General features: G+C 35.4%; 1 protein-coding gene across 1 annotated transcript; it reads left to right on the top strand.

Annotated features, from left to right (window-relative positions):
* Positions 1-764: 764 nt before the first annotated feature.
* On the top strand, positions 765-26,683 carry LOC138320379 (kelch-like protein 24). The gene is made up of 2 exons (XM_069263311.1): positions 765-1,278; positions 23,922-26,683. The coding sequence occupies exon 2, from the start codon at positions 23,929-23,931 to the stop codon at positions 25,681-25,683; it is 1,755 nt and encodes a 584-aa protein (XP_069119412.1). The 5' UTR covers positions 765-1,278; positions 23,922-23,928; the 3' UTR covers positions 25,684-26,683.
* Positions 26,684-27,180: the final 497 nt, after the last annotated feature.

Below are 27,180 nucleotides of genomic sequence, written 5' to 3'. Positions count from 1 at the left end.
TTCTAGAATGTCCTATACCTATATCGTCTATTATTGCGATTAGACGTCTGTTACGTTCGCACCTGTTCTAGAATGTCCTGTTATTGCAATTAGACGTATGTTAAGTTTGCACCTGTTCTAGAATGTCCTATACCTATATCATCTGTTATTGCTATTAGACGTCTGTTACGTTCGCACCTGTTCTAGAATGTCCTATACCTATATCCTCTGTTATTACCATTAGACGTCTGTTACGTTCGCACCTGTTCTAGAATGTCCTATACCTATATCCTCTGTTATTACCATTAGACGTCTGTTACGTTCGCACCTGTTCTAGAATGTCCTATACCTATATCGTCTGTTATTGCCATTAGACGTCTGTTACGTTCGCACCTGTTCTAGAATGTCCTGTTATTACCATTAGACATCTGTAACGTTCGAACCTGTTCTAGAATGTCCTGTTATAACCATTAGACGTCTGTTACGTTCGCACATGTTCTAGAATGTCCTGTTATTACCATTAGACATCTGTTACGTTCGCACCTGTTCTAGAATGTCCTGTTATTGCTATTAGACGTCTGTTACGTTCGCACCTGTTCTAGAATGTCCTGTTATTGCTATTAGACGTCTGTTACGTTCGCACCTGTTCTAGAATGTCCTATACCTATATCGTCTGTTATTGCCATTAGACATCTGTTACGTTCGCACCTGTTCTAGAATGTCCTGTTATTGCTATTAGACGTCTGTTACGTTTGCACCTGTTCTAGAATGTCCTATACCTGTATCGTCTGCTATTGCCATTAGACGTCTGTTACGTTAGCACCTGTTCTAGAATGTCCTGTTATGACTTATGTCTGTATCGTTACTACCTGTCTCCCGATGTCCGTACCACCAGTCCAGAAATGACTACGCACTGTCCTGGAATGACCTAATTCCTGTTTCATCACTCAGTTGTGTAGATTATTCCCTATATACCTCACCGAGTCCATAATCTACCCGTTTAGAGCATTCACCATGAAATCGATCGCGACAAGAGCGTAAACTATACAGATCAATATGTGCTGCAGGAATACAGTATACATTTTACTCAACTTCGACCTGAGGAGTCGGTGAGGGTTCGTGATACTATTTAGACGGACAACTAACTATTGTCTTTTTATTAGCACTGATGATAGTCTGTTAAAACCAGTTTTATCTGAACTCACACTAATACCCGACAGTGGTAGAGACTGACTGGAGCAGCCATTCCACAGACATGGAAGACATTGTACCAGAGTGATACCTACAAGCGTACTACAGGTAAGTACGCCTGACTGGTAATACCATCACACTTGTTGGTTTTTCTACTCTTAGAACCATGTGTCTACGTATTGTCGTTATTATTTTTGCCGCTGTACAGAGACAAAAACCGGAGAAATACAGGCTGGTAAATACTCTGGGATAGGCGACGTTAGATTTGTTTCCCTGTTCAATATAAGGTCTGATTCCCTTTACGAACTGATATATTTTATATTAATTTCGCCCCTTGTTGAATCTAGGTCAGATTTGTTTTTCGCCACGTCTCAATATGCTTTTCGAGGTAATTCCTTTCTCGCCACCCATTCATTTATGTGGTGGTAGCTTATACCAGAGACAAACACGATTTGCTCTTAGGGTTCGAATGTCTACTCTTTGCTTGCTGCATTGCATTCCTATAATTACACAGTGTGACACATGTACTATCCTATCACAAATCATAACTAATTTTTTCCTTAACAGTCTACCAAAACATTTCTCTTGTGTCTCAAATTACTGATATGAACGGATTCTTTAAAAGCGCGATCTTAATATATTTTATCGATTACAATAAGTAGGTTATACAGTTATACGATTGTTTATTTAGTATAAGCTTTGCATATTGATGCAGTGTCCCTAGGATTGACCTACATACTAGACATCCCCCTAAGGAGAGTCTGATTGGCATATCACAGCTACACACTAATACATAAGATATGATCAATTCTATCAACGAATCAATAGGAGACCAATATCCTGCTAAATAATTGAATGTCTGGGGAATGAGCTCGATACCTTTGTAAATACCCATTATGTTAATTGTTCCACCATGACACAGCAATAAGGGTGATCTAGCAGGTTGTTGGACATCGTTTACACACGTATACCTAAAGTTTGATGAATTATGCATTACAATCACTACAGCGTAAACAAATGTCGTAAGAGTGTCGTCAAAGGAAAATTGAACTTGTGAATTCGTTTCATTTTCATAATTTTTAACATCTCATCATGATAGTGTATAGGTCATGTAACTTATGTTGTTATATTAAAATACTAATGCTACATTACAATACGTGACATATAACTTATGTCGCTAAATTACAACACGTGGCATATAAGTTATAATCATGTTGCTACATCAGAATACTTTGCATTTAACTTATGACAATGCATCAAAATATGTATCATATTAGTTATGTCGCTACATTACAATATGTGGCATATTAGTTATGTCGCTACATTACAATATGTGGCATATTAGTTATGTCGCTACATTACAATATGTGGCATATTAGTTATGTCGCTACATTACAATATGTGGCATATTAGTTATGTCGCTACATTACAATATGTGGCATATTAGTTATGTCGCTACATTACAATATGCGGCATTTTGGTTATGTCGCTACATTAAATGTGGCATATTAGTACATTACAATATGGGCATATTAGTTATGTCGCTACATTACAATATGTGGCATATTAGTTATGTCGCTACATTACAATATGTGGCATATTGGTTATTTCGCTACATTACAATATGCATATATGCTACATTACAATATGTGGCATATTAGTTATGTCGCTACATTACAATATATGTGGCATTATTGTGCATTATTGTCGCTACATTACAATATGTGGCATATTGTTATGTGTGGGCATATTAGTTATGTCGCTACATTACAATATGTGGCATATTGTTATGTCGCTACATTACAATATGTGGCATATTAGTTATGTCGCTACATTACAATATGTGGCATATTAGTTATGTCGCTACATTACAATATGTGGCATATAGTTAGTCGCTACTTACAATATGTGGCATATTGTTATGTCGCTACATTACAATATGTGGCATATTGTTATGTCGCTACATAATATGTGGATTGTTATTGCTACATTATATGTGGCATATTAGTTATGTCGCTACATTACAATATGTGGCATATTAGTTATGTCGCTACATTACAATATGTGGCATATTAGTTATGTCGCTACATTACAATATGTGGCATATTAGTTATGTCGCTACATTACAATATGTGGCATATTGGTTATGTCGCTACATTACAATATGTGGCATATTAGTTATGTCGCTACATTACAATATGTGGCATATTGGTTATGTCGCTACATTACAATATGTGGCATATTAGTTATGTCGCTACATTACAATATGTGGCATATTAGTTATGTCGCTACATTACAATATGTGGCATATTAGTTATGTCGCTACATTACAATATGTGGCATATTAGTTATGTCGCTACATTACAATATGTGGCATATTAGTTATGTCGCTACATTACAATATGTGGCATATTAGTTATGTCGCTACATTACAATATGTGGCATATTAGTTATGTCGCTACATACATTACAATATGTGGCATATTAGTTATGTCGCTACATTACAATATGTGGCATATTAGTTATGTCGCTACATTACAATATGTGGCATATTAGTTATGTCGCTACATTACAATATGTGGCATATTAGTTATGTCGCTACATTACAATATGTGGCATATTGGTTATGTCGCTACATTACAATATGTATTGCATATTAGTTATGTCGCTACATTACAATATGTGGTTATGTCATATTAGTTATGTCGCTACATTACAATATGTGGCATATTAGTTATGTCGCTACATTACAATATGTGGCATATTGGTTATGTCGCTACATTACAATATGTGGCATATTAGTTATGTCGCTACATTACAATATGTGGCTATTGTTACATTACAATATGTGGCATATTAGTTATGTCGCTACATTACAATATGTGGCATATTGGTTATGTCGCTACATTTACAATATTGGCATATTAGTTATGTCGCTACATTACAATATGTGGATGATTAGTTATTAGTCGCTACATTAGAATACTGTGGCATATTAGTTAGTCGCTACATTAAATATTGGCATATTTATGTCGCTACATTAATTGTGCATTTAGTTATTCGCTACATTAAATACTTGGCATATAACTTATGTCGCTACATTACAATACTTGTTATTCGCTACATTAGAATTACTTGGCATATATTATGTCGCTACATAGAATACTTGGCATATAACTTATGTCGCTACATCAAAATTCTTGTCATGTAAGTTATTCGCTACCTTAGAATACTTGGCATATAACTTATGTCGCTACATCAAAATTCTTGTCATGTAAGTTATCCGCTACCTTAGAATACTTGGCATATAACTCATGTCGCTACATTAGAATACTTGCCTTTTGACACCGATTCTATGACTTGTGGAGTTGTTTTATAATTTATTTATGATATATCCAGGACTTTACTGTAATCTTGAAAGCCCCACTTGAATGATAAATCACTGTTTGAAATTGGTGAAAAAATACATAGGCTTGGCCTAGAAGTGGATTGATTAATTATAAACATATTATAAACACCAGAAGAAAAGACCCGGAATGTAATTAAACTGGGATTAAATGATACAAAACCTTTACTCTTATGAATATATAAAGCTGTTCACTGATACTATATGTATTAATTATCTAACATCATTTCTATTCCATCTAAAATTATTACGATACGTCCAAATGATAAATCGTGGATAACTAGCAAATCAAATACAAATTGATAAACACTCTGGGAAACCTTAAAATTAAGTTACAACTTAGTTCGAACTACCAAACTTAATGATTTGATCACTCGTAAGAAAATCTTTTCAAGATAAGTCAATGCCTTCTAGTGAGTTGTGGCAAATTACTAAATCAGTAATGAAATCCAGTATTTTATCGCAAACCTATGCTACAATAGTGATACAGCTGAATATGTAAAATCTAATACCCCTGTTATATGAAATAACTTTATAGTTTATACACCAAAGGATGAAAAAGATGCTAGAATTAGTATTCCACACACACACACACACACACACACACACACACAACACACACACACACACACACACACACAACACACACACACACACACACACACACACTGTCTCTACTACAAAAGCTAATGTAAGGATCATTTTATACCAAGAATGTGTGAGTGTGTGTGAAAGCGTAATGGGTGTGATGGCTTATGTTTTTCTGCAATGTATAAATCGTATGTCTTATAATGTTATATTGTATATGCATAGTTAAGAATTTAAATGTAAGTTATAAAACTTAAGCAAATGAGGGATCTGACTGTAACCTCTGTATATGTGCCCTGCCATGGAAGTTACAGTCGATGTATAAAACGGTGTGTTGTTGACAGACAGTTTCGCCTTCCTACAATTACAGTAACCTGTGAAAAATCAATATCATTGCCGATTTAAATCGAATAGCATATGCAATGTCTGATCACTGATATTAAAAACGCATATAATGACACAATGTACATGCGTTTAAGATATGTAAAATACTAGTATTGTTGCCGTCGCAATAACCGTCGGGATCATTGACATTATCGCTATGATACTGGTATGATAATATCAGGAAACATTAAACGATGTTTACTTAAATTGTAGCGGTAACTAGAGAATATCAGATAATTGTTTCGAATTGGTGGCGTGTTCTTTATGATGGAGTGTACATTAACATGTTTCCACGTAACAGCACCAAATCAATTGTTTTATATATAAACACCTGCAAAGTACATAATAAAACATGATAAAAATGACCTATGAATCACGTTATGCCCATTAAACATTAAGGAAATGTTTCATCATGTGCGTCACATATCCGTAAACACTGGGTATTAAATAATGAAATCAATATCCATGATAAGCATAAACTATACCCGATACCCAATGCATCATTAATGGTGTTTACATTGTATCATGCCGATAAGTGATTTGTTGTCAAGATCACTTAGATGTCCATAACTCCCACATGAAGTAGTCTCATCATGTATTTACTAATTAGCGAAAAAAAAGTTTCTTTGAGAACCTAGTGTCGACCATTATCCCCTTCGAGTTAAATCAGACCAGTAGACCTGCCATAACGTGCGATGTAAACGCTTAAAACAACAAATGAAGCCTGATTGATATGCATCTATCACCTGTTCTTGGGGGAGAAGTATCTAATTATCATAGTGATACCCAATTTAAATAAATGGAAATTCTAAATTCTTCAGGCTAAAGTATGGCAAATAACATTTGCCCTGTTCGTGTTCTCTCATTAAGACTGTAACGTTACTGTGTTACAGTAGACAGTATATTAGAAATAGTTATCGGCACATTGCATGACAGACAAACGCTCCAGACTTCATATGGGCAAAGCATTTGGCACTATATCACATTTATATAAATATATCGTTTGTTTCCTTTCAATAAATTCTCTTCAACTATATGTTTTTTTAAAGAAATGATAAATACATACAGATAAGTACAATGTATTAGTATAATATATCCGCAGCAAATCATTCTGATGATTCGAAAGAAACTATGTAATTATGCGTGTAAAAAAAGAAGTTTAATTTTCACAAAGGATCCTTTGAAAATTTGTTAGCAATCGATTTAAAACATTTCATGAAGCAGAATTGATGAACCTGTGAAGCTGAATTTGTTTGGAATTATCTAATAGCTTCTGTCATTTGTCTCAATCCCCACCCAGGTCCCGACTTCTCGAAACAAACTTTGTTTCGAGTAATCCTCTCTGTCTGGTATTCCATCCTATATCTGTCTAGATATGATGCTATAACTGATTGTACCCCTCGTATATCTGTCTAGATGTGATGCTATAACTGATTGTACCCATCGTATATCTGTCTAGATGTGATGTTATAACTGATTGTACCCATCGTATATCTGTCTAGATGTGATTCTATAACTGATTGTACCCATCGTATATCTGTCTAGATGTGATGTTATTACTGATTGTACCATCGTATATCTGTCTAGATATGATGTTATAACTGATTGTACCCATCGTATATCTGTCTAGATGTGATGTTATAACTGATTGTACCCATCGTATATCTGATCTAGATGTGATGTTCTCATGATAGTTATAACTGATTGTACCCATCGTATATCTGTCTAGATATGATGCTTATAACTGATTGTACCCATCGTATATCTGTCTAGATATGATGTTATATAACTGATTGTACCCATCGTATATCTGTCTAGATGTGATGTTATAACTGATTGTACCATCGTATATCTGTCTAGATGTGATGCTATAACTGATTGTACCCCATCGTATATCTGTCTAGATGTGATGTATTATAACTGATTGTACCCATCGTATATCTGTCTAGATGTGATGCTATAACTGATTGTACCCATCGTATATCTGTCTAATGATGAGATGTTGACCCATCGTATATAAACTGATTGTACCATCGTATATCTGTCTAGATGTGATGTTATAACTGATTGTACCCATCGTATATCTGTCTAGATGTGATGCTATAACTGATTGTACCCATCGTATATCTGTCAGCTATAACTGTATATATGATGCTATATTACTGATTGTACCCATCGTATATCTGTCTAGATGTGATGTCTATAACTGATTGTACCCATCGTATATCTGTCTAGATGTGATGTTTTAACTGATTGTACCATTCGTATAATCTGTCTAGATATAACTGATTGTACCAATGTATATCTGTCCTAGATATTGATACTATACTGATTGTACCCATCGTATATCTGTCTAGATGTGATAACTGATTGTACCCATCGTATATCTGTCTAGATGTGATGTATATTACTGATTGTACCCATCGTATATCTGTCTAGATATGATGTTATAACTGATTGTACCCATCGTATATCTGTCTAGATGTGATGCTATAACTGATTGTACCCATCGTATATCTGTCTAGATGTGATGTTATAACTGATTGTACCCATCGTATATCTGTCTAGATGTGATGTTATAACTGATTGTACCCATCGTATATCTGTCTAGATGTGATGCTATAACTGATTGTACCCATCGTATATCTGTCTAGATGTGATGTTATAACTGATTGTACCCATCGTATATCTGTCTAGATGTGATGTTATAACTGATTGTACCCATCGTATATCTGTCTAGATATGATGTTATAACTGATTGTACCCATCGTATATCTGTCTAGATATGATGTTATAACTGATTGTACCCATCGTATATCTGTCTAGATGTGATGTTATAACTGATTGTACCCATCGTATATCTGTCTAGATGTGATGTTATAACTGATTGTACCCATCGTATATCTGTCTAGATATAACTGATTGTACCCATCGTATATCTGTCTAGATGTGATGTTATAACTGATTGTACCCATCGTATATCTGTCTAGATGTGATGCTATAACTGATTGTACCCATCGTATATCTGTCTAGATATAACTGATTGTACCCATCGTATATCTGTCTAGATGTGATATAACTGATTGTACCCATCGTATATCTGTCTAGATGTGATGTTATAACTGATTGTACCCATCGTATATCTGTCTAGATATGATGCTTTAACTGATTGTACCCACCGTATATCTGTCTAGATATAACTGATTGCACCCATCGTATATCTGTCTAGATGTGATACTATAACTGATTGTACCCATCGTATATCTGTCTAGCTATAACTGATTGTACCCATCGTATATCTGTCTAGATGTGATGCTATAACTGATTGTACCCATCGTATATCTGTCTAGATGTGATGTTATAACTGATTGTACCCATCGTATATCTGTCTAGATGTGATGTTATAACTGATTGTACCCATCGTATATCTGTCTAGATGTGATGTTATAACTGATTGTACCCATCGTATATCTGTCTAGATGTGATGTTATAACTGATTGTACCCATCGTATATCTGTCTAGATGTGATGCTATAACTGATTGTACCCATCGTATATCTGTCTAGATGTGATGTTATAACTGATTGTACCCATCGTATATCTGTCTAGATATGATGCTATAACTGATTGTACCCATCGTATATCTGTCTAGATGTGATGTTATAACTGATTGTACCCATCGTATATCTGTCTAGATGTGATGTTATAACTGATTGTACCCATCGTATATCTGTCTAGATATAACTGATTGTACCCATCGTATATCTGTCTAGATGTGATATTATAACTGATTGTACCCATCGTATATCTGTCTAGATGTGATGTTATAACTGATTGTACCCATCGTATATCTGTCTAGATATGATGCTATAACTGATTGTACCCATCGTATATCTGTCTAGATGTGATGCTATAACTGATTGTACCCATCGTATATCTGTCTAGATGTGATGCTATAACTGATTGTACCCATCGTATATCTGTCTAGATGTGATGTTATAACTGATTGTACCCATCGTATATCTGTCTAGATATAACTGATTGTACCCATCGTATATCTGTCTAGATGTGATGCTATAACTGATTGTACCCATCGTATATCTGTCTAGATGTGATGCTATAACTGATTGTACCCATCGTATATCTGTCTAGATGTGATGCTATAACTGATTGTACCCATCGTATATCTGTCTAGATGTGATGTTATAACTGATTGTACCCATCGTATATCTGTCTAGATATGATGTTATAACTGATTGTACCCATCGTATATCTGTCTAGATATGATGCTATAACTGATTGTACCCATCGTATATCTGTCTAGATGTGATGCTATAACTGATTGTACCCATCGTATATCTGTCTAGATGTGATGCTATAACTGATTGTACCCATCGTATATCTGTCTAGATATGATGCTATAAATGATTGTACCCATCGTATATTCTTCTAGATGTGATTATGATGACTGATGTACCTTCGTATATCTGTCGATATAACTGATTGTACCCATCGTATATCTGTCTAGATAACTGATGCTATAACTGATTGTACCCATCGTATATCTGTCTAGATATGATGCTATAACTGATTGTACCATCGTATATCTGTCTAGATGTGATGGTATAACTGATTGTACCCATCGTATATCTGTCTAGATGTGATGTTATAACTGATTGTACCATCGTATATCTGTCTAGATGTGATGTTATAACTGATTGTACCCCCATCGTATATCTGTCTAGATATGATGCTTATAACTGATTGTACCCATCGTATATCTGTCTAGATGTGATGATGCTATAACTGATTGTACCCATCGTATATCTGTCTAGATGTGATGCTATAACTGATTGTACCCATCGTATATATGTCTAGATGTGTGATGCTATTACTGATTGTACCATCGTATATCTGTCTAGATATGATGCTATAACTGATTGTACCCATCGTATATCTGTCTAGATATGATGCTATAACTGATTGTACCCATCGTATATCTGTCTAGATGTGATGTTATAACTGATTGTACCCATCGTATATCTGTCTAGATGTGATGCTATAACTGATTGTACCCATCGTATATCTGTCTAGATGTGATGTTATAACTGATTGTACCCATCGTATATCTGTCTAGATATGATGCTATAACTGATTGTACCATCGTATATCGTCTAATCTGATTTTACCATCGTATATCTGTCATATGATGCTGAATAACTGATTGTACCCATCGTATATCTGTCTATCTATAACTGATTGTACCCATCGTATATCTGTCTAGATATAACTGATTGTACCCATCGTATATCTGTCTAGCTATAACTGATTGTACCCATCGTATATCTGTCTAGATGTGATGTTATAACTGATTGTACCCATCGTATATCTGTCTAGATGTGATGCTATAACTGATTGTACCCATCGTATATCTGTCTAGATATGATGCTATAACTGATTGTACCCATCGTATATCTGTCTAGATGTGATGCTATAACTGATTGTACCCATCGTATATCTGTCTAGATGTGATGTTATAACTGATTGTACCCATCGTATATCTGTCTAGATATGATGCTATAACTGATTGTACCCATCGTATATCTGTCTAGATATGATGCTATAACTGATTGTACCCATCGTATATCTGTCTAGATGTGATGTTATAACTGATTGTACCATCGTATATCTGTCTAGATGTGATGTTATAACTGATTGTACCCATCGTATATCTGTCTAGCTATAACTGATTGTACCCATCGTATATCTGTCTAGATGTGATGTTATAACTGATTGTACCCATCGTATATCTGTCTAGATGTGATGTTATAACTGATTGTACCCATCGTATATCTGTCTAGATGTGATGCTATAACTGATTGTACCCATCGTATATCTGTCTAGATGTGATGTTATAACTGATTGTACCCATCGTATATCTGTCTAGATGTGATGCTATAACTGATTGTACCCATCGTATATCTGTCTAGATGTGATGCTATAACTGATTGTACCCATCGTATATCTGTCTAGATGTGATGCTATAACTGATTGTACCATCGTATCGTCCTAGTCTGTCTAGATAGATGTGATGTTATAACTGATTGGTACCCATCGTATTATCTGTGTCTAGATATGATGCTATACCCATCGTATATCTGTCTAGCTATAACTGATTGTACCCATCGTATATCTGTCTAGATGTGATGTTATAACTGATTGTACCCATCGTATATCTGTCTAGATGTGATGCTATAACTGATTGTACCCATCGTATATCTGTCTAGATGTGATGCTATAACTGATTGTACCCATCGTATATCTGTCTAGATGTGATGTCTAGATAACTATAACTGATTGTACCCATCGTATATCTGTCTAGATGTGATCTTATAACTGATTGTACCCATCGTATATCTGTCTAGATGTGATGTTATAACTGATTGTACCCATCGTATATCTGTCTAGATGTGATGCCATAACTGATTGTACCCATCGTATATCTGTCTAGATGTGATGCTATAACTGATTGTACCCATCGTATATCTGTCTAGATGTGATGCTATAACTGATTGTACCCATCGTATATCTGTCTAGATGTGATGCTATAACTGATTGTACCCATCGTATATCTGTCTAGATGTGATGCTATAACTGATTGTACCCATCGTATATCTGTCTAGATATGATGTTATAACTGATTGTACCCATCGTATATCTGTCTAGATGTGATGTTATAACTGATTGTACCCATCGTATATCTGTCTAGATGTGATGCTATAACTGATTGTACCCATCGTATATCTGTCTAGATGTGATGTTATAACTGATTGTACCCATCGTATATCTGTCTAGATGTGATGTTATAACTGATTGTACCCATCGTATATCTGTCTAGATGTGATGTTATAACTGATTGTACCCATCGTATATATCTGTCTAGATGTGATGTTATAACTGATTGTACCCATCGTATATATCTGTCTAGATGTGATGTTATAACTGATTGTACCATCGTTATCTGTCTAGATATGATGTTATAGCTGTTGCTCGATATCTGTCTAGATATGTGATGCTATAACTGATTGTACCCATCGTATATCTGTCTAGATGTGATGGATATAACTGATTGTACCATCGTATATCTGTCTAGATGTGATGCTATAACTGATTGTACCCATCGTATATCTGTCTAGATGTGATGACTATAACTGATTGTACACCATCGTATATCTGTCTAGATGTGATGTTTATAACTGATTGTACCCCATCGTATATCTGTCTAGATATGATGCTATAACTGATTGTACCCATCGTATATCTGTCTAGATGTGATGTTATAACTGATTGTACCCATCGTATATCTGTCTAGATATGATGCTATAACTGATTGTACCCATCGTATATCTGTCTAGATATAACTGATTGCACCCATCGTATATCTGTCTAGATGTGATGCTATAACTGATTGTACCCATCGTATATCTGTCTAGATGTGATGTTATAACTGATTGTACCATCGTATATCTGTCTAGATGTGATTGCTATAACTGATTGTACCCATCGTATATCTGTCTAGATGTGATGTTATAACTGATTGTACCCAATCGTATATCTGTCTAGATGTGATGCTATAACTGATTGTACCCATCGTATATCTGTCTAGATGTGATGCTATAACTGATTGTACCCATCGTATATCTGTCTAGATATGATGCTATAACTGATTGTACCCATCGTATATCTGTCTAGATATGATGTTATTTACTGATTGTTACCCATCGTATATTTTGTCTTGATATGCTGCTATAACTGATTGTACCCATCGTATATCTGTCTAGATGTGATGCTATAACTGATTGTACCCATCGTATATCTGTCTAGATGTGATGCTATAACTGATTGTACCCATCGTATATCTTCTAGATGTGATCTATTATAACTGATTGTTACCCATCGTATATCTGTCTAGATGTGATGTTATAACTGATTGTACCCATCGTATATCTGTCTAGATGTGATGCTATAAACTGATTGTACCCATCGTATATCTGTCTAGATGTGATGCTATAACTGATTGTACCCATCGTATATCTGTCTAGATGTGATGCTATAACTGATTGTACCCATCGTATATCTGTCTAGATGTGATGCTATAAACTGATTGTACCCATCGTATATCTGTCTAGATGTGATGCTGGTATAACTGATTGTACCCATCGTATATCTGTCTAGATGTGATGTTATAACTGATTGTACCCATCGTATATCTGTCTAGATATGATGCTATAACTGATTGTACCCATCGTATATCTGTCTAGATATGATGCTATAACTGATTGTACCCATCGTATATCTGTCTAGATGTGATGCTATAACTGATTGTACCCATCGTATATCTGTCTAGATGTGATGCTATAACTGATTGTACCCATCGTATATCTGTCTAGATGTGATGTTATAACTGATTGTACCCATCGTATATCTGTCTAGATGTGATGTTATAACTGATTGTACCCATCGTATATCTGTCTAGATGTGATGCTATAACTGATTGTACCCATCGTATATCTGTCTAGATGTGATGCTATAACTGATTGTACCCATCGTATATCTGTCTAGATATAACTGATTGCACCCATCGTATAACTGATTGTACCCATCGTATATCTGTCTAGATGTGATGTTATAACTGATTGTACCCATCGTATATCTGTCTAGATGTGATGCTATAACTGATTGTACCCATCGTATATCTGTCTAGATGTGATGCTATAACTGATTGTACCCATCGTATATCTGTATCTGTTTGTAGATCGTATATGATGCTATAACTGATTGTACCCATCGTATATCTGTCTAGATGTGATGTTATAACTGATTGTACCCATCGTATATCTGTCTAGATGTGATGCTTATAACTGATTGTACCCATCGTATATCTGTCTAGATGTGATGTTATATAACTGATTGTACCCATTCGTATATCTGTCTAGATGTGATGCTTATAACTGATTGTACCCATCGTATATCTGTCTAGATGTGATGTTATAGTACTGATTGTACCCATCGTATATCTGTCTAGATATGATGTTATAACTGATTGTACCCATCGTATATCTGTCTAGATTGATTGTTATAAACTGATTGTACCCATCGTATATCTGTCTAGATGTGATGCTATAACTGATTGTACCCATCGTATATCTGTCTAGATGTGATGTTATAACTGATTGTACCCATCGTATATCTGTCTAGATGTGATGCTATAACTGATTGTACCCATCGTATATCTGTCTAGATGTGATCTTATAACTGATTGTACCCATCGTATATCTGTCTAGATGTGATGTTAATAACTGATTGTACCCATCGTAATATCTGTCTAGATGTGATGCTATAACTGATTGTACCCATCGTATATTCTGTCTAGATGTGATGCTATAACTGATTGTACCCATCGTATATCTGTCTAGATGTCTATGATGCTATATAACTGATTGTACCCATCGTATATCTGTCTAGATGTGATGCTTATAACTGATTGTACCCATCGTATATCTGTCTAGATGTGATCTTATAAAACTGATTTGTACCCATCGTATAATCTGTCTAGATATGATGTTAAACTGATTGTACCCATCGTATATCTGTCCTATAGTGATGGTTTAACTGATTGTACCCATCGTATATCTGTCTAGATGTGATACTTATAATAACTGATTGTACCCATCGTATATCTGTCTAGATGTGATGTGATAACTGATTGTACCCATCGTATATCTGTCTAGATGTGATGTCTTATAACTGATTGTACCCATCGTATATCTGTCTAGATATGATGCTATAACTGATTGTACCCATCGTATATCTGTCTAGATGTGATGTTATAACTGATTGTACCCATCGTATATCTGTCTAGATATGTTATATCCCATCCGATGTTATAACTGATTGTACCCATCGTATATCTGTCTAGATGTGATTGTTATAACTGATTGTACCCATCGTATATTGTATGATGTGATGCTATAACTGATTGTACCATCGTATATCTGATAGATGTTGCTATACTGATTGTACCCATCGTATATCTGTCTAGATGTGATGTTATAACTGATTGTACCCATCGTATATCTGTCTAGATGTGATGCTATAACTGATTGTACCCATCGTATATCTGTCTAGATGTGATGCTGAATATAACTGATTGTATACATCGTATATACTGTCTAGATGTGATGCTTATAACTGATTGTAACCCATCGTATATCTGTCTAGATGTGATGTTATTACTGATTGTACCCATCGTATATCTGTCTAGATATGATGTTATAACTGATTGTACCAATCGTATATCTGTCTAGATGTGATACTATATGTACTGATTGTATACCTCGTCTATCGATTGTACCTGATCGCTAAACATTGATTGTACCCATCGTATATCTGTCTAGACTATGATGTTATAACTGATTGTACCATCGTATATCTGTCTAGATATGATGCTATAACTGATTGTACCCATCGTATATCCTGTCTAGATGGTGATGCTATAACTGATTGTACCCATCGTATATCTGTCTAGAGGTGATGCTTATAACTGATTGTACCCATCGTATATCTGTCTAGCTATGTGATGCTATAACTGATTGTTCTGTACCCATCGTATATCTGTCTAGATGTGATGCTATATTACTGATTGTACCCATCGTATATCTGTCTAGATAAGATGCTGTAACTGATTGTACCCATCGTATATCTGTCTAGATGTGATGCTATAACTGATTGTACCCATCGTATATCTGTCTAGATGTGATGGCTATTAAACTGATTGTACCCATCGTATATCTGTCTAGATGTGATGCTATAACTGATTGTACCCATCGTATATCTGTCTAGATGTGATGTTATAAACTGATTGTACCCATCGTATATCTGTCTAGATATGATGCTATAACTGATTGCAGATATTGTACCCATCGTATATCTGTCTAGATGTGATGTTATAACTGATTGTACCCATCGTATATCTGTCTAGATGTGATGCTATAACTGATTGTACCCATCGTATATCTGTCTAGATGTGATGTTATAACTGATTGTACCCATCGTATATCTGTCTAGATATGATGCTATAACTGATTGTACCCATCGTATATCTGTCTAGATGTGATGCTATAACTGATTGTACCCATCGTATATCTGTCTAGATGTGATGCTATAACTGATTGTACCCATCGTATATCTGTCTAGATGTGATGTTATAACTGATTGTACCCATCGTATATCTGTCTAGATATGATGCTATAACTGATTGTACCCATCGTATATCTGTCTAGATATGATTAATTACTGATGTGTATATATCTGTCTGATTGTGCTACCCCATCGTATATCTGTCTCCCATCGTATATGCTAGATATGATGCTATAACTGATTGTACCCCATCGTATATCTGTCTAGATAACTGTGATGTTATAACTGATTGTACCCATCGTATATCTGTCTAGATGTGATGTTATAACTGATTGTACCCATCGTATATCTGTCTGATATTAACTAGATGTTATGAATTATAACTGATATTACCCATCGTATATCTGTCCTGGATGTGATATATAACATAGATTGTACCCCTCGTATATCTGTCAATAGATGTTGATGTTATTACTGATTGTACCCATCGTATATCTGTCTAGATATGATGCTATAACTGATTGTACCCATTCGTATATCTGTCTAGATAAGATGCTATAACTGATTTGTACCCATCGTATATCTCTCTAATGTGAATAGATCTATAACTGAATGTACCCATCGTATATCTGTCTAGATTGTGATGTTATAACTGATTGTACCCATCGTATATCTGTCCTAGCTATAACTGATTGTACCCATCGGTATATCCTGTCTAGCGATATAAGCTACGTGATTGTACCTACCCAACGTATATCTGTCTAGATATGATAAGAAGTTATAAACTGATTGTATCCATCGTATATCTGTCTAGATGTGATGTTATATACCCATCGTAATTCATGTCTAGCTATAACAGATTGTATCCCATCGTGTATCTGTCCTAAGATGTGATGCTATAACTGATTGTACCCATCGTATATTCTGTCTAGATGTGATGCTATAACTTGATTGTACCCCCCTCGTATATCTGTCTAGATGTGATGTTTATAACTGATAGAACCCCTCGTATATCTGTCTAGATGTAGATGCTATAACTGATTGTACCCATCTGTGTATCTTGTCTATATGTGGATTCTATAACTGATTGTACTCCATCGTGTATATGTCTAGATGTGATGCTTTAACTGAGTGTACCCAACGTATATTTGTCCTAGATGTATGTTAGCTTTGCTGATTGTGATCCCATCGTATTAATCTGTCTAGATATGATGTTATAAACTGATTGGTACCTAAGTCGGAATAATCTGTCTAGCTATAGATGTTATAACTGGATTCGTACTCAATCCGAATATCTGTCTAGATGTGATGCTCTAACTGTATTGTACCCATCGTATATCTGTCGAGATGTGATGTTATAACTGATTGTACCCGTCGTAATATCTGTCCCTAGCTATGATGTTTATCTGATTGTACCCATCGTATATCACTGTCCTATATGTGATGGTTATAACTGATGTACCCAATGCGTATATCTTTCTAGATGATGTGATGATATAGACTGATTGTACCACATCGTAATATCTGTCGAAATGTGATGCTATAACAGATTGTACCCATCGTAATATCTTCTGTTTGAAATCAATGAAACATCGGATATATCTGTCTTGCAATGATTAAATAAACTGATGTACCCATAATCCAAATATGTGATTCTGTCTAGTATGCCTCGTATCTGTCTAGATATGATGCTATAACTGATTGTACCACGTATATTTAGTCTAGATATGATGCTGATAAGTGTATGTGTAAACTCTATATCATAAAAGGATCTTACAGACTAGGTCAATATACATATCAATATCACATATCATCCGATATTGTTTGGGAGGTGAAACGTCAAACTAAAATAATGAGATTGATCACAGAACTGAAATTTTAAAACATCAAATAATGAGTGCAGTTTTTATTGAATTTTTCGTTACGGTAGTAAAAAAAGGTTTTGCGATGAACATAAAAGCGATATATTTCATTCCAGTGACAATATCAATTTTGATATTTAATTTAAAGGGTTGGGCAGAAGACAAATTCTAACAACTTATAAATTATCCGAATTGTATTTGTATTGTATTGTCCTGTCGATATAGGTATAACTTGTTCTCAAGTTCATCTTGGAACTCTAGTATCAGCCGGAATGTCCAACGTGGAACGTGTTCGCGCGGCGTGTGATAAAGGAAGAAGAACCATCCACTCGATCATTGGCATTGACCCATCCAATTTCATTAATCCGCTCGTCAAGACCAATTTGTACAAAAAAGAGGTTTTGCCATCTGTTCTCTATGGATGCGAACATTGGGTGCAGTTGAGTGTGAGCGATCTTTCACAACTAGCTCGTTTCCAACACTACGCAGCAAAACTTATTCTTTGTGTACACCGGCGATCAAGATCGGACATGATCGAGCCCATGCTTGGATTATTTCGTATATCTGCCGAAATTGACAGAAGAAAGTTGTGTTTCCTTCAGAAACTGATATCCTTAGAACAGTCGTTTTTAGTCAAGCGAATCTTCACCGCACGATTGTATTCCTATTTGAATGTACAAATTGTAAAACCAGAATCTTCTTGTGGCAAAGGATACCTTCCAGATATCGTTGGAGTCCTTCAAAGATACCAGCTACTCTCATATCTTGACACGTACCTCAGGTCATGTTCATTCCCCTCTAAATGTAAATGGAAATCAATAGTGAATACCGCAATATCATCTACTGAAAACGCGGCCTTGAAAGTCCGTATGACAAATGATTCAGATTTTGAGATGTTTCGGCTGTGTCATTCATCCTACAAACCGTGCGTCATGTTGCAAGCAGCAACATCCTTATTGGATGTTCAGGTAATCTACTCCTTGTGTTCCATGTTGACATTATCAGTCACCCATGATACTATAGTGTGTGTTCTGTGCCTTCAGCACTTCCACGACGCCATAGTTCATTTCTGTGCTAGCTGTGATCATTCCAGAGCTCTCCGTGACAGGTTTCTGCAGGAAATCATGACTGAATTTGGGCCCAGTGTCTTCACCACTATCATAAGCAAAAATGACATTTCATTTGCTGGAACCCTTCTAGGCGAAACGGCAGGAGTCCCTTTCCAGGATGCTGCTAGAAAGACATACCTGATGAAATCGGCTCGGTTCATCTTGAACGCTTTGCGTTTATTCCATCCGTGAAAGTGACATTGATAAAAATTCACTTAAAAGAGTAATGGCTTGCCTATTACTCTTCTATTTATACTAATTGAACTTCTCTCTTTGTTCTCTTTTATGTCGATTTATATTGTATCTCCACCTGGAGGAAATAAAGTTTGATGATGATGATGATAGTATTGGTTTACGGCGTATTGATTTCTTTGAAAAAAATCATTAAGGATGTTATAGTGCGATCAGAGGTCAAAAGCAGATGAAAATATGAACTTTCAAAAGTTTAACAATTCCTCGTATAAACCTACAAAATGTCAATGATTGTGTTGTTGTATGAAACGGTGCCTATAATACAAGCTTTGCTATTTGAAACAATTTTGAAACAATGACTATAATTGAACAAAATATCAAGGAAAATCTTCACCTACATATCCTCAGTATGCTCTTTAGTACTTTTGCTATGCTTCTTCACAATATAATCTTCGAACATACAGCTTCATGTGTTCAACATTTTTTAACTCCTATTGCGCTGTCGTCTTTCATGTTTGCTGATATTAGGACTTTTGCTAAATGATCAGAAAAGCTCTATTTTGATTGGTCAAAAATGTGGAAGGGACAGGGAATTCCCTGTGTCTATTTATAGCTAGGTTACCAGATTTGCAATGTCAACCTCTAAACATTGACATTGATATACTTCGTTTTTATCAGCCTATAGTTACCTAATATGACCGATATCACACGTTAGATCTATATATCTAATAAAAATCATTACAGGCCTGTGTTATGTAAATGATGTAGGTAATAGCACCTTGATAGTGCTTTATTGTTTGTTTTTAGATACAGAGAGGTGATACTGCGCTAGCCAAAGGTATTCAGTTCGAGGCTGCAAAGAGGTGAATGAACAGATCGATCGTTAAAATGTCAATATCATGCATTTTAAAATTGCCTTGCATATTTCAACTTCTGTGTGCACTGACTTCAGTTTCACATCGTCATACGCATTAGCCATTACATCGATTGCTTTAAATGTAATTGGACGTGAGGAAAGGATCCGCGCACAACTGCCTAATATCCAGCTAATGTGTTGTTATTGATCAGCATAACTGATGAGGCATTACTAGTATACATTATAAACACTACCAACTACACTAGGGTCGATACAGATTCAAAGTGTGTCTTCTATTTAAGCATTAGAATGCCTTCTTGGGGAATTTTATGGTCCTATAATTCTCCCAGGATTGCAGACAAATTGAATACGCGTTATTGTCTTACCTTAAAAACTTAAGCTATCTGCCTTCATTTGAATATGTGATTTTTTTCGATTTTGGTAAATATTTATATTTCACTCATTAGTTTATTAATTATCTATTTTCTTTTTTTTTTTAGTTTTAAGTATTTTTTTTATAAGTTACAAATGTTTTCTTAATTTATGGTCCTTATTTGAATACTGTAAAAGTAACTCCCCATTGCTTTCTGCTTTTGAGTAATTGTTGTTTCAAAATGTGGAACACTTGAATATAACTTATTTTAACTAAATTGCATGCATACCAATATTCTATTATTTATCATCAATGTTAAAAATGGAAGTTGCCTCCATAAATGTTCTCTATACTCAGTCTTTATACTGGTGTGTCTCTATACTCAGTCTTTATACTGGTGTGTCTCTATACTCAGTCTTTATACTGGTGTGTCTCTGCTAACACGCCAAGCTCCGTCTGCAAATGTACTTCTTTCTTCATCTAGGCCTATCCATTATAAATAACTCACGTGATCCCATCGGGTCGGGTGGATATATACTATATATGTATAATGAACGTCCTCTTTTAATTATTCACAGAACACGACCTACTCCGAGAAATGCACGCCTATACACGAACAAATCGTTTTCTTCATGCTTTGTATAATACATAAACATGAAATACGTTTAAATCGATTTAGAAAGTAAATGTGCTCTGTATATTCTACTTTTTAATTTTAAAAAGAAAAAGAACTGACGTATGCATTCAAACAAATGATTATTGATCATTGCGTGTTTCATATCAGTTTTTGTTTTATTAAGAAGTTCAAAATGAATTTCCACTGTTCAGAAAACATATACAATTTATCTAGTATATTGATTTCCAAAAGCAGTTACGTTTTACGGACTTAATCCCACCAATCCGTTCACGTAGAATATCTTACATTATATGAAAGGTTGATTTTAGTACTTCCAAAAATGTCATTTCCTGTTCATCCTGATCTCCCTAGATTCGTGTCCCTCAATGGTTTCATTCTCTGTTATATTGACGAGTCGCGTGGTTATCTATCCACCTTATCAATAATTCTGTTTGTAAATGAAGTATAATTGCTATGTATTTAACCTTGTCATATATTTCGGTTCCGCTTGTATGACTAAACTTAATTATCATAAATTTTTAAAGCTTCGACATAACTAGGTTAACCGGTCACACGGAACTTTAATGTTTTTATTGTTTCCAAAAAGAATATATAATGTAGTGAATACTTGCTATAGAGGCAACTCCTCCATTGTTAATTATGGCCGTTTCATTTTCTTCTTTTTCTAACATTCGCATCTACATTCAACATTTATTAACACATGTTATATTAATTTTTTACATGAATTTTTATTTAGTATATTGGGCATAAAACCATATACATGCATTTATTTTTTTTAAACTTACCTTTAGTTTCTTCTCTGAAGAGGTTCTTTTAAAACTTAATCATTGAAATCCAAAAAAAAGAAGAGGTTCTTTTAAAATTTTATCATTGAAATCCACGTTATCCAGTCATACCCTTTCATCTTTACCCAGATATCGATCTGGTCGATCGATGACATCTTCATTTTCTATCTACTACACAAGCTTGAAATTCACAATAAATTATCATAGTGGTCAAAAGTCTGATCTGAAAAAATCTTCAATATCCCAGGGGATACATATGTATGTAATCACTGTCGTTATATCCACCCCTCGAATGTGTCATGGCAAATAACGTGACTCTACCCGAATTTGAACGATACTCAAAAGTGAACACTTTTAAAATAAGTAATAACAAAATTTTCTGATTTTCTAAACTAACAATAATTGTTCTGAAGAAAACATCAGGTGCTGAGTAGTAACTGTGACAATTGTCTTATGTTATTGTCGTTCCTGATGCTTATCATCTCTATTCAGGCATGATAATAATGAAATGGTGAGGAAAAAATCCGGGAAAACGTGCGACAATCCTAAACACATCATATATTTCAAAACAACAAAAACTATTGCTGAATGGAATATTTTTGTGACTTAAACAAATAAAAAAAGTTTGAACTGTCTTTAAATGAGTTTAAACATGTTTTATTATATCTATACTTTTAAAAATCAAACCATACTTAAAAGGTGTACTCAAACCTGCTGTAACACAGGGCTGGACCAGGCATGGTTCAACGCTCTCTATTTATAAATATATGCACTGCTGACATATAAAAAATCATGAACTTAAAACCAATGGCATTTATATGTTGAGTGTTAAGAAAAAAACTGGATTCAAGCACTCGTAAGATTTTCTTTTTTTATAATTAACTTCAAAAAAGTGTTCCAATTTGGGCAGCGTCACGTTAGCAAAAGTGTGGTTTGGTTCTTTGACGTTGATCAAAAGAATAAAATAACGGTACACTATAGTCGACTGTGTGGCTATGAAGTTAAGCGTTTCTCTATCTGTAGTCTTCAGTTGAAGTCTTTTCATGCCTATACTTTAAAATAGTCTAGTGGTGAATATTTAGCGATATTGAAAGTAACCCCTGAAGTATATAGGATGATCTGAAACTGAACTGAATTAAATCGGAAAGCCAATGTCATGTAAAACAAATTTAAAAAGCTTACCTGACAACGCCCTCAAGTATATATAAAAAAAATCGCTGATGTCAAATTCGAATCAATTATTGGACATTTTCGTGTCAATATTTCTTTCGGACAATTTTTAGGAAGTTATGTGTATGTTGTGTATGTACTGACAGTAGTTTTTGGACGTGATACTTCAGTTGCTGTGTTGTATATTTCAGAGCGAAGATGCCTGCCAACTGGAGACAGGACCTGGCCATGTTTATCCACACGTCCCTGGAGGACATGTACCAGAGCAGACGACACACGGACGTGGAGATTACAGTGGAGGACAAAACCTTCCACTGCCACAAGACCGTCTTATCCGCCATCTCTCCGTACTTTGACGCCATGTTTTCCTCAGGTATGCGTGAATCCTTAGACAGTGTCGTGACATTACACAACATTGATAAAGACATTTTCGAACACATCTTAGATTTTATCTATTCTGGAAAAAGCGTAGTAACCGTTGACAATGTCCAGGAATTGATTAAAGCCGCAGCGTTATTCCAAGTTCAGTATCTGCATGAAAAGTGTGAACAGTTTCTCTTGGAAAATATTTGTGCAGAGAATTGCATTGGTGCATGGAAACTCGGCAAGTCGCATGAATGTCCACAATTATCGCAGAAGGCATGGGCTCTGGTTATGGAACATTTTAGTGACATTTGTCGATCTGATGACTTCCTGTGGCTCGATGTTGATGACATAATTTCAATCATTACTGACGATCACTTAATGGTGGCGAACGAAGAAGTCGTGTGTGACGCCGTGTTTCGTTGGTACAATGCCAAACCACAAGAGAGGAAAGAAGAAACAATTCGTCTGTTTGAGCATCTTAGACTTCCGCTATTAGGATCAGAGTACCTCCTGCATGAAATAGAGCCCATGCAAATCGTTACAGATAGTCCGCGGTGTAGGGAAATAGTCAAAGAGGCCATTAGTTATCAAATGCTTTTAGCTCGCCGCCCTGAGTTCAATTCCCCGCGGATTGCCTTTCGGCAATTTTCTAACCTTGAAGAAGTACTAGTGATTATAGGTGGCTATAACGCTATAGGAGACAAAGTATCAGACTTGTTGGCGTACAGCTTCCATCAGGAACGCTGGTGTACTCTCACACAGCTGCCAATCGTTCTGGGACGCGAGTTCGCCACGTGTGCTTATGGTAACGATATTTTTGTATCTGGAGGTTCACAGAGACTTGACGTTCTTCTTCGATACCGGTCAGAAAACAATGACTGGTATCGATGTACGTCATTGAATCAAGGACGGCGACGTCATGCCATGGTTGCAGTTGGCGGTTCCATCTACGTCATCGGTGGCTTTGACGATAACGTTAAAGAGGAATCCCAGAGAACGTTGTCATCCATTGATGAATACAATATTCAAACACGTTCGTGGTCTTCTGTGGGAAAGCTCCAGGTAGCGGTGCGGTCTATGACGGCAGCTGTGTCCAAAGAAAAGATTCTTGTCTTCGGCGGTATACTTTCCGATGATAAAGAAACAGACGCTGTCCAGTGCTTCGACACACGACTCGGAGTTTCAAGTTTTCTATCGGGAATGCCTTCTAAATGCAAAATGGCAAAAGCAATAGTGTTAGAGAAACAGTTATTTGTAGTGTGTACGGACGGTAGCATTGTGGAAATGGCTGACGACGGCAAGTGCCGTACTATCGAAACGCTCAGTTACTTTAATAGGCGCCGGTTTGGACTGGTCCATCACAATGGCTCCATACTGGTCATTGGAGGTGAAAGTTCCGGCAATGTCCATCAAGACATCATATCATTCAATCCCGAAAAGAAACAGATTCGAGTCCTTCCCACCCCAACACTACCGTCAAGGGCCAATTTCGGAGGCCTCAAAATAGTAATCCAGAAGAAATTCTTGACTAGAGACCACAAGCGCGACAGAGAGCCAACGTCTCGGACGCCTACAAACGACAATTAATGGGCGATCCTAGAGCGCAAACAACATTTTAATGGGAATTCACATTGATAAAAAATAAACCTTTAAAACTGAGTGTAAAAAATATTTTATCAACCGTGCGAGTGACAATTAAAGCATTGAATGAACTTACTTACTTATTATGAAAATATTGACAATCAGTGAAATATAATTGAAAAAGAACTGGAAGTATATACTTCGGCAACGGATTTAGATAGTCTATAACGCCAGCAAGAATATGTAAATGTTTAAAATTACTATGGTGTGGCACCAGAAAAAGTAGTACTAAATGTTTGCGCGTTAATGGTTACACGGGATGTAGGTGGAAATGTTTTAAAACATCCCCATTGTACTAACAAACATTTTTGTAATCGTTTTGCTGTTCATAAGGAATGTTAAACATAGTGTAACACGTGTGTTCTCAAACCAATATTGGCATTTGTAAAATTTTTGAAACATAAAAGATACACCTGGTTTAAACAAATGAAAATTGACCTTTCCATGTGAGGCGTTTTTGTAATCGATATCAAGAGTAGTGTTGATATAGAATAACGCTGATAACTACATTACAAGTAAATGTGCACGTGTTATGGTTTTGAGTGCTCATCATTGACACCCATATATGACATGACGTCTGAGTTTGTAATACCTTGATTCCTTATGTAACCAATATATTTTTGATAATATGTATGGAATCTATTTTGTTCTTTAAACTTTTAAAGAAGTTATCAAGCACTACAATTGTGAGTGTCACTAACGTTTCTCTGGTTTTATGTCGTATGCATCCTTGAGGGTAATGCCAGTTAAGATAATGTAACGTATCAACAACAGTTATATATTCATTACTGGTTTGTCTTAGTGCCTTGTAGATCACACATGAAGTTGCATTGACGCAATTAAATATCAAGGAAAGATGAATGATCCAAACCCGTATACAAGTTATGATTTATGTTGTTTTAAAATCAATCAAAGTGTGCATACTGAATAAATCATATTGAATTTTTTCCATTTTTATGTCATTCTTATCCATCTCGATCTGGGGTTACGGGTTTATTTTACTTTGACAAAGGTGGACAAATTGGTGGGGTTGCAAAATCCGCCCACTTGCCGATTTTTTTTCAAATTTTGCAGTGTTAAAGGTCTAGGTACATAATTACTTTTTATGTGTTGTTTATTTATTTTGTATGTTTTAAAAAGGCATAAAGGTCCTGAAATGATATTTTCTAAAATTGCTTTGGGTATGTGGCAAGGGGACCCCTTGTGTCCATCTTTTGAACATAATTTTTATTTTTTAATTATTTTTGTTAATAAAAGATACTTCATTCTTTATTTCATATCCATTTATAATGATATTTACGAATTATTTTTACGACAAATTGATTTTGAAGCAAAAAAACTCAAATTTTTGTCAGGTTAAAAATTGAGGATATTGGGTTTGCTCGAAATATTTGGCATGTTATCGATTTTGTCCACACTTTTAAACCATTTTAAAAACATGCT

Source organism: Argopecten irradians, chromosome 4, assembly GCF_041381155.1.
Source record: "Argopecten irradians isolate NY chromosome 4, Ai_NY, whole genome shotgun sequence".
Lineage (NCBI taxonomy): Eukaryota > Metazoa > Mollusca > Bivalvia > Pectinida > Pectinidae > Argopecten > Argopecten irradians.
The sequence above is the reverse complement of the archived record's forward strand: the minus strand, read 5'-3'. Positions and strand labels throughout refer to the sequence as shown.